At 37.6% G+C, this 9,990-nt stretch overlaps 3 protein-coding genes across 9 annotated transcripts; 1 reads left to right on the plus strand and 2 right to left on the minus strand.

Moving 5' to 3' along the window:
* Positions 1–436: 436 nt before the first annotated feature.
* Positions 437–2,354, minus strand: LOC106304391 (aquaporin TIP2-3). Its single transcript, XM_013740798.1, has 2 exons — positions 1,918–2,354; positions 437–1,007 (listed from the first exon to the last, which is right to left on the minus strand). Exons 1-2 carry the CDS (start codon positions 2,293–2,295, stop codon positions 630–632), a joined length of 756 nt encoding a protein of 251 aa, XP_013596252.1. The 5' UTR covers positions 2,296–2,354; the 3' UTR covers positions 437–629.
* A 950-nt stretch (positions 2,355–3,304) lies between these two features.
* LOC106303960 lies at positions 3,305–4,954 on the plus strand. Of its 7 annotated transcripts, none has more exons than XR_001262594.1 (5): positions 3,306–3,581; positions 3,704–3,878; positions 4,117–4,167; positions 4,430–4,474; positions 4,696–4,954. XR_001262594.1 is itself a non-coding variant. In XM_013740321.1 (4 exons), exons 1-3 carry the CDS (start codon positions 3,403–3,405, stop codon positions 4,447–4,449), a joined length of 318 nt encoding a protein of 105 aa, XP_013595775.1. In that variant the 5' UTR covers positions 3,306–3,402; the 3' UTR covers positions 4,450–4,474; positions 4,696–4,954. The 7 variants fall into 7 exon arrangements, 3 of the variants coding, with proteins under 3 accessions (XP_013595775.1, XP_013595774.1, XP_013595776.1); XR_001262597.1 differs by having other exon boundaries at positions 3,308–3,581; positions 3,704–3,822; XR_001262596.1 differs by lacking the exon at positions 4,117–4,167 and having other exon boundaries at positions 3,305–3,581.
* Positions 4,911–6,658, minus strand: LOC106303959 (putative pentatricopeptide repeat-containing protein At5g47460). Its single transcript, XM_013740319.1, is given in 5 exon segments — positions 4,911–4,977; positions 4,979–5,750; positions 5,753–5,909; positions 5,911–6,136; positions 6,138–6,658. Coding segments are annotated over 5 exon segments (1,731 nt in total). The 3' UTR covers positions 4,911–4,922.
* Between the last annotated feature and the right edge of the window lie 3,332 nt (positions 6,659–9,990).

A 9,990-nucleotide genomic window follows, 5' to 3' on the forward strand; every position in this document is an offset into this window, starting at 1 on the left:
GTTCTCCCTTTGGCCCGCTTTCTTAGTTTATGTGTTGGTTGTCTAGTTTCTTATTCTTAATTTGATTATCTTATGATACTAATAGTGAAATAAATATAATTTGTAAATGAAATAATAAAAATTAGTAAAAATAATAAAATGATGAAAAATCTTGCTATTTTTAGATGTGAATAAATTAAATATTTAAATATATTTATATTATTTTATTTATTTCTTGAATTTTAGAGACCAATAAGTGTGATAAGGATTAGATAATACACAATTAGAAATTGATGGAGAAAATTGCAAGAATTTAAAAGAAAAAGAATTTAAATACAAAAAAAACATGAGGACACATGTCAACAAACCCCCTTCCACATGTTATAAGAAGGAAAAAAACCAACTTTATATATATATAGATTTAAGGATCCATAATTTTGATTATTTTTTAAAAAAATTGCCATTCACGAAACTATCAGATTTTCACAAGACAGTGGAATAATATACAATTTCTTATTATTAACAAGAGATGACTCTTTTCTCTACGTACAATCTTAAAAGAAAAGGGACATCAAACATACGCAAGCAAACACACACAACCATCAAACCAACCATCAAACCAACCAACAAGCAATCACAAACCCGGTTAATTAAACTCGGATCTCGCGGGTTTCAACAGCTTCGTAAGGAGAACCGATGAACACGTCTCCGTAGATGAGTCCAGCAAGTGCACCACCAACGAGTGGACCCACCCAGTATATCCAGATTTGTGACAAGTCTCCACTGACAATAGCTGGTCCGAACGACCTTGCTGGGTTCATGGAGCCACCGCTAAATGGACCAGCAGCGAGGATGTTGGCACCAACGATGAAACCAATAGCGATTGGTGCGATGGTTCCGAGCGATCCTTTCTTTGGATCAGCAGCTGTGGCGTAAACGGTGTAGACCAAAGCAAAGGTCACGATGATCTCCATCACGATAGCTTCGACCGCTCCTAAACCGGCTCCAACTCCATGGGTAGGTACGCTCTGTAGCAAACCGGAATAACAAAATAAACTCTTTTAAACCATGTTCATGTAATATAATATTTTTAGTGTAATATAATTTTTGTCAGATATGCTTAATAACTTAAAACAAGTTTTAGTGTATGTATGACTGTATAAGACTCTAAATAAATCATTCTACTAGCTTAACATATTGGGGATGATTGGAATGAGCTGTAGCTTTATATTTTTGCTTTAGAAATAAATCTGTAGATTTTTTTTGCTGTGGCTGTAGATAATTTTGCTGTAGAATATTAGCTGTAGGTTTAAAAAGATTCAAAGACTTACATATAAATTTTCTAAAGCAAAAAATAAGTGCTCTAGATTTATGGCTTTCCACAGCTAAAAATAAATAAAAAGAAAAGAAAAATCTGTATCTTCAAAAAATCTTTACAAAGCATGATTGGTAAAATTTTGGGCTGTAGAAATAATTTAAGCTGTAGAAAGATTTTACAGCACTTCTAAAGCACTTGCCAATCAACCCCATTCTCTCCTTTTTTTTTATTTGGGCTTTGGAGCTGTGCACACAAATTAAAAATATTTAATTTTATATATTTTTTTTTTGATAAAAAGTCAAATAACATAAAACAATAAATTTTACATTGAAAATTTAAAATGTCATGTAATTTAAAATAATTTTTTTTTAAAACATCGTCTATTAAAAACTGAGGGAATATATTTCTTCTTAAAAATATTTGTATTCGTGAAATCACTGATAACCAAACCACCTAGTTACTAATAAACCTAAAATGGTCCAAGCCTAAGCTAACATGAAAAAAACATGTTAAATAATCTTAAAGTGGTTGTTCAAAAAAAAAAAAAAAAATCTTAAAGTGATGCAAACCAAAGTGAAATTAAAAACAAGAATAACTAGTTCTACGTTACTATTACGTACCTCGCCGTTGGTAACGAAGACAAGGAGAAGGCATGCAACGGTGGAGCCAAGACACTGAGCAACCCAGTACAAGAAACCTGTGATCAGTGTGATGTTTCCTCCAACAGCAAGACCAAGAGTCACAGCTGGGTTTAAGTGGCCACCGGAGATGTTAGCTGCTACCGAAACTCCGACGAACAAAGCGAAGGCGTGAGCCACCGCAATGGCCACAAGACCAGCTGGATCCAAGGCTGCATCAGAGGTTATCTTGCCAAAAGCAATAGCAGAGCCAACACCAGCGAATACAAAGATAAGAGTTGCGATGAACTCAGACAAGTAAGCCTTTAGAGATGCAACACTGAATGAGTCACCCAAACTTCCAACTGCGATCTTCACCATTTTTAGAAAACTCGAAGACTTTTGCTTTTGGTTTGTTTTTGGTGTTAGTTTTTTTCTTCTTCTGTTCTTGAGGCTTTGCATGGCTCTAGTTTATATAGTGAAGAGCATGAGCCAATGATGGGCACATATGACGTGGTGGAGCATTATTGGATGCCGCCCAAACCGACTCTTATTTGATTAATCGAAGGTTAGGAAATATTTAACATGATTAGTGACAACTATAATGGGGTTTAATATAATGTGAGGATAAGAATCTTCTGTTGGCATTTCGATATTCCGCTGTTTAAATAAACGTTGTGTCACACCAATAATGATGGATGATCTTATTATACTAACTATTTGTCATTTTAAAGTTCGTATTGGATTAGATAAGTTGGAAGATGCTAATATATATATTTGTAGGGATTATGATTTATAAAGTCAATTAATCTAATACGTTTGATGTTTTATTTTGGAGTTGGTAGACTTGGTCAGTTTATATTTTTCAAAAAAAAAAAACGAAAGTCGAGTTTTAACTAGGTGCGATTATGACTTTTATTCTATTATGACTTTTATTCTATTATACTCAACATTAGAGAGAATACTTATCCGTTTGAGGGTGAATTGGGATCAGAACTGACTATCTGTAATGATATTTATCCATCTCTGCTAGTAGTTTTTAGGAAGTCATAGGTTCGAATAGATGTGAAAGTACTTGGATATTTTTTCACAATTCAATTGAAAAAATATTCAATACTTTAGTTGAAATAGAAAGGTGATTAATCAACAGTTATTTAATGAAAAGGTTTATGGAGAGATAACATTAATTAGGTATCGCAGGGAAATGGAAATGTACCTTTCTAGTGTGAGTAGTTTGGCTGACACGTATTGTTGCTCTCACAATTGCCAAGTCATATAACTTTGGATGACGTAACTTTTCATTACATGGGCCTAAGCCCATTGAAATTCTTTAATGGATTCTCTCAATGTATTTCTCAAACCCAACAGAAACAGCGATATTTATTTTCCGGCTTCTCTCTATCCCTCCGGCGTCTCCCTAAAACCCTATCTGTAGAAGAAAACGACGACGGTCGAATCTCGCTTCTCCGGCTTCATCCATTTCTCACAATGGCTTCCGCTTGCTGCAATAGATTCATGAACAGATCCTCCGTCTCGTCTCTCAGATCCGCCATCAGATCTGCGCTTCACAAATCTCCAGTTGGCACCGGAACTCCGCCGAGTGCTTCCTCCGCCGGGTTTCGGATTCCGTCTAAACCGGCTGCTTCTCCCCGATTCTCCTTCTCCAGGTATGCTCATAACCAATCAACACACTCTGTTACAAATTTGCTTCAGTTTCTTCATTTCTTTGACTTTTAGTGCTTCGTGAGTCTTCTTCGTTTTAGGGTTTCGTTTGATGAATTGTGTGTAGGTGTCCATCTGAGCTTGGTTGTGTTCAGTCGCTGTTGCCGCTTCACAGCACGGTGGCGGCTGCTAGGCTGACGTCGTGCCTTAGCGTAACATCCAGAAGCAGCCGAGCTCTCTCTCAGGGTACTCTCTGCTGCACCTCTCCCGACCTCTAATACATTAGATTGCTGTGAGGAAAGGTTAATACTTGCTTGATTGCATGTATGAAGTGTTTCATGCTCTGTGATTACTTTATGACTCTGTTTATTTCTTGCTTGAGGGGATAGTTGCTTCTTGTAGTGTTGGTAGATTAATGTTTTACTCTTAACGAGGAGGAAAATTGACCCTAATAAATAAGCTGAGTGAATCAGTTTCTAGAGTAGCAATAGAGTTTTGTGCCGTTGTGTCTGTCTAATTATGAGTACTTGATTCATGCAGGCACATAATTTCATCGTTACCATGTGGGATCGAACCTTGCATCTTTATCAAGTACGAGCCTTTTTTTTTTGAGTTATAGTTATCCAAATAAAGTATTGGAGAACAAGAATTAGTAGAAAAAAACGCCCCGTAAAGACTTAATTTTGAAGGGGGTAGCTTATTGAACCCAATGTTAAGCCGTGCCAGACTGTCATTGTGTTTCTTGATGTTTTTCTTTTGATATGAATGTCAGTCTAAGAAAACTAGTCCATGATCCATGTATAAAGAGTGGCAACTATACTCTAGTAATCTGTAAAAGTGCTTTTTGTTCCAGATGGAATCGATGACACGTGAGACGTATTTGCAGTTGTTTTTAAAGGTGGGCTCTGTCAACAAATGCTAATTTAGATTTAGGAATCTGTTTAGATGAGATTGCTTGACTAGTTTGTTGTTTCACTTGATTCACAAGATGTTGTGTTAAAGACTCTTACTATATAGAACATATAAGCGGAAAGCATCCGTCTTTTCCTTCTTCTTTACCAAAGACCAGTTTTTTGTCTCTGTCCTAATCGTTCTTTCTCTTCCTGTGTACTACTCTAGAGATGGGCCTTTCAGTCCCAAGGTGACCACCTGCTACATTCATGAAGATTATTACTCTCAGAGCCTCAGAGGAGACGAGAAGTTTTTTTTTTTGCGACACCAAACTCTTGTTCATGAAGAAAACTGTGTAATACTATTTCGGGCTCTTTACACAATTCATATCTCAGATTCTATCCATGTTTGACATTGTGTTTACCTTAACCAAAAACTCAAAACTTGAAAAGATACTAAAGTTGTATAGCAACATTTTGCTCTTGAATCCAGCTTGAGCCAACTTCTTTAATCTTTCATAATCTTCCTAATGTGACTAACTTCTCTCCATCTCTCATGGTAAGCATAGAAATTCGACATCACTATATATCCGTACTCATCTTCATCAACTCCCCCTAACACAACCATCTTAGCAGCAACGGCTTTTGCAGCTCTAAGATCCTTCCCAGCACTACAAGCACCAAGCAACGCCCTCCAAGCCACACCATCAAACCCAAAACCGAATTCTTGAATTACCATTTTCGCCTGCCAGATCTCTCCTCTCTGCGCCATAGCTCTGATAAGAGAACAGCAATGCTCTACACTTGGTCTGATTCCATACTCGTTAATCATCATCTCAAGGTACCCAAGCGTGAGCTCCAATGGAACGTCACAATGAGAACACACAGCTAAGAGATTCAAGAATGTGATTCGATCAGGTTTCAAGAATCTTTCTTGTTTCAGTCGGCTGAAGAGCTTGATTGCCTCGGTTGAATCGTCAGTACGAGCATAACCAGAGATCATTGCGTTCCAGGCAATCAAATTCTTTCTAGGCATGGTCCAAAACATCAGCTCAGCTTGCTTTAACATTCCGCATTTAGAATACATATCTATCAGAGCACTGGCGACAACAACCCGAGAGTCTAGGCCAAGCTTGAGAGCACAAGAATGGATGAGACTTCCCCATGGCACCACAGCGAGAGCAGCAATGGCGGCCAGAACTATTGACAAGCTGTACTCGTCCAATCTAACGCCTGACAAATGCATTGTGGTGAAAAACTCAGTAGCTTCTCTTGATTGCTCACTGTCAATATGGTGTTCCATGAAGATGAATTAGGGTTAGGCAAACTCTTTAGAATCTGAAAAGCATTGTTGAAATCTCCGGCTTTGGCGAAAGCATTTATGAGCTCGTTGTATGTTACAGTGTCTGGATTTGGCGTCTGATGGAAAAACCAAAGCCCTAGGCTCAAGTTTATCGTTCCTTGAGCAGGAAGCAACGATGACATTCCAATAGACTGTGTCCTTTTCTTTCATGTGTTCGAATATCAAAACTGCATCATCCATGGAACCGCATTTCCTATACATGTCGATAAGACAATTACCCACAACGACATTGCCTTTCTCCATGCCAAGTTTCACAATCTCTGAGCAAATGCATGCTCCGAGCCGCAAGATTTTCAGTCGTGCACAACAAGCTGGCTGTAAAGGAGAACTCGTTAGGGAACACATCAGATCTGTGGAGCTCAAGAAACAAAGAAAGTCCTTCCTCTAACCTTCCCGACTGAACGTAACCAGAAACCAACGAGTTCCAAGAGATGGTATCTTGTTCAGGCATTTCATCAGACACTTTGTGAGAATCTTCCAACGAGTCGCTTCCCTTATAAAATCTCATCAGCGAATTGGAAAGACGCGATTCTGAGACAAACCCATGTTTCACGACGTAGCCATGAAGCTGCCTGCACAAAGAAACGTAGCCATGGTTTCTGGAGACGCGGAGCAAGTGAACCAACACAGAAGCATCCTCCGACTTGTCGCCGTTATTGACCAACTCAACGTCAGCGTGTAACGCGTTTATGACACCGGACTGAGCCAGAGCATGAACGATGTTGGTCCATAAGTTCGAAGAAGCAATGGAACCAACATGGCTCCTCATGGAGTAGACACAACATGATGTCAGAAGAACTGTAAGTTTATTCGACTCAAGTCTAAGCATTTGGCTTTATTCTTTATAATCAGATGGACACATGCAAATTTTCTGAAAACTTAAATACTACTGCAGCTTCATTTTAAATGGTGTTCAAGGTAAATACACACAAATTAAGAAATTACAAAATACTATACAATTTATCTTGTTTATGTTAAACTATAACTAAATAATATAAATCCAACCAATAGAAAAATGAAATATTATATAATTGGTTACAAATGTCAACAAATGGTCTTGTTCTGGATTGCGATGCATAATCGGTTGTCCACTGGAGACAAAATGCTCCTCTGGAACTCTGGAATAAACCCTGGATGTGTTCTATGTCAACATCAATTGGAAACCAGAGAACATTTGTTCTTTGAATGTAGCTACTCCCTAGAGATATGGCAGAACCTGACTCGCAACATCCTGCCTTCCAGATTCTCCTCTCGGTGACAAGATATCAATGAGTTACTGTCAGATAATACCCAAACGATGCTACAGCTCTATCTCCTGAGATATAGCTTTCAAGTGATCCTCTACACAGTCTGGAGAGAACGAAACAATCGTAGGTATGGAGATTCCCCAACACTGGCCTCCATGATGATCAAGACTATTGATAGACAGATTCGAAACCAGTGTCTCTTGTTGGGTTCAAGGAGAGCTCGACGTTACAGAACTATTCTTCAGGCTTGGTTCGCCACATGATAGAAGCTTTGGAAAAGTTTGTGCTCTGTTTTTTCAAAAAAATCTCTAATTTCAGTAGCTTAGTCTGTAAAACATAACTTTTTCTGAATAAATTTTACATATTATTCAAAAAAAAAAAAAATACAAATGTCAAGCATCATTAAAATTTTATCTAAAATAATGACAATATATATTATTTTGCAGCAAGATAAAAATATTTAAATACCACTTATATTGAAAAAGAGGAAGCATTTATTTTGGGAAAGATTGAGCAGTTTGATAAGATTGAAGGTTGAGAACTTGGGATTAAGAAAGAGCTTAAAATAGATATGAGAGTTATTTGGAAAGTAGCAAATATAGGTGGAGTAAGAATGGAGGGTATGTTTCCCATACGGAGAGCAACAAAGTAAATGATATGGAACTAAGTGAAACACACCTGAAAACTAAAATGAAACAACAAAGAGTAGATGCTTCCTTCGAGTGAATCTCCTATCATACCCTTCTTCTTCTTCCATTGCAAAGATAAAGATCCACTATTAGTTATAAACCAGATGAAGCCATGAATCAGGAATCAAATTCTCAAACTTACTTTCCGTTCAATCACTCAGCCGCCTCTATTATTAGGCATGCTAATAGCTTTGGAGATGCCGATGAGACACACAATGATGATTATTGCTGGTACAATTGCAAAGTTTGGTAGAAACCAAATTTCTCAATGACTAGAGAGACATGAGTGGGTCATTCCCCACAAGATAGAAAATTAGTAGATGAAGCAAATGTCATGTTTGCCTTCAAGAAAAGAGAAAACAGTTTGAATAAGGTTCAAATAAAAAAACTAACACAAATTAAAAAAGAAATTTTGTGTTTCGCAACGAGAGCTATATGCCCACTTCCAGCATACAAAACACGATCTGAACTCTAATGATTTCTTGTCCACCTTTTCATCTCCCCTGAAATCAAGTTGGTAAAGAGTACTGATCCAAGCTGCACAAATACCATTTAAAGCTACCAAGAGCTGGGCCATTTCATCCTCACTAACAACCACAGTACTAGTTCAACCACTAGTCCAAGCATAGTCTCTTAATTTGCGTTGATTATTGAAAAGTGATGTAAATCACATATTTAGTGTCAATTTTTAAGTAAATGATTCAAATTAGAGTCAATTATTATTCGGACACTTTATAAGTGATGCTATCTATTTTTCTTTTCTTGTAGTGCCACCAGAAATCAATTAGAAGACAAAATATTAAAAAGAACAATGAGTATTTTTTCACTTTAATTGAGATTCAACTGACTTACAACTATAATTTGTGCAAACTTTGTAAAATGGCTAAAAACTTGAAAAATATAATGGTGGAAGTTTATAAAAATCTTCGGAACATTTTTTGAAAAATCATACATCTAAAAGATATTACTGAATGGAAGGACGCGATTCTGAGACAAACCCCATGTTTCAAGATGTATCCATGAAGCTGTCGACACAAATAAACGTAGTCATGGTTTCCGGAGACGCGGAGCAAGTGAACCAACGCAGAAGCATCGTCCGGCTTGTCGCCGTCATTGAGCAACTCAACGGCAGTGTGTAATGCGTCGATGACAGCGAACTGAGCCAGAGCGTGAACGACGTCGGTCCATAAGTTCGAAGAAGAAGTGGAATTAAAAGATCTCCTCTTAAAGAATGTGAGGATAAAGAGATGCAGATGAAGAACATTGAAGAAGAGAGAGAGAGAGAATAATCTGGGAGAAACTATATTTCCTTAAAATTTAAATTGTGGATTTACGTACAAGTTTTTTAAAGGCAAGTTGCCCCAGTACACAATATAATAAAATATTTATTGTTTAAAATGTTCAACGGTCTCATTCTCTCTTCTTCTTCTTCCTTGCTTCTCAAGTCTGGTCTTCTGCTTCTAAACTCAAGTCTGGTGCATCTTATAAAACCTTATAAAACCTTTATAAAACCTTATAAAACCTTATAAAGCCTTTATAAAACCTTATAAAACTTTATAAGTATTTTCAAGTCTGGCAGCTTGATTCTCAAGTCTAGCTGCTTAATTCTACTTCATGTCAACACTCCCCCTCAAGCTTGACCATGTGGAACAAGTCAAGCTTGGAAGCCATGAAGTATTCCCTCATTAAAACTTCAACTAGGTAAAACCCTTTGGGAGAAAACCCAAGTCAAGGAAAAAGAGTAGAACACTTCATGAAGGAGAGATCATTGACATGATAGGTCTATGAGTCCCAATTTTGGATGAATGAACTCACATACCTTAGTGCTTGCTGCCTTGGTGAAGATATCAGCTAGCTGATCTTCACTCCTTGTGTAGCACGGCAATATGATCTTTTGCTCCACGGCTTGTCTCACTTTGTGGCAATCTATGGTGGTCTCATGTAGACCTCATCTTCTAACTCTCCTTGTAGAAAAGCATTCTTGACATCTATTTCCCAGAGATCCCATTCTAAGTTCACAGCCAATGAGAGTACAATCCGTATCGTGTGAAGCTTAGCTACTGGTGCAAAGGTGTCAAGGTAATCTTCACCATAGACTTTAGTGTAGCCTCTTGCAACAAGTCTGGTTTTTTTCCTTTCTGGTTGCCCATTAGCCAAGTACTTGATAGTGAATAGTAACATGCTTGTGACAGCCTTCTTGCCTTTGGGGAGCTCACTCTCAAACC

Source organism: Brassica oleracea, chromosome C7 (assembly GCF_000695525.1).
Source record: "Brassica oleracea var. oleracea cultivar TO1000 chromosome C7, BOL, whole genome shotgun sequence".
NCBI classification, from domain to species: domain Eukaryota; kingdom Viridiplantae; phylum Streptophyta; class Magnoliopsida; order Brassicales; family Brassicaceae; genus Brassica; species Brassica oleracea.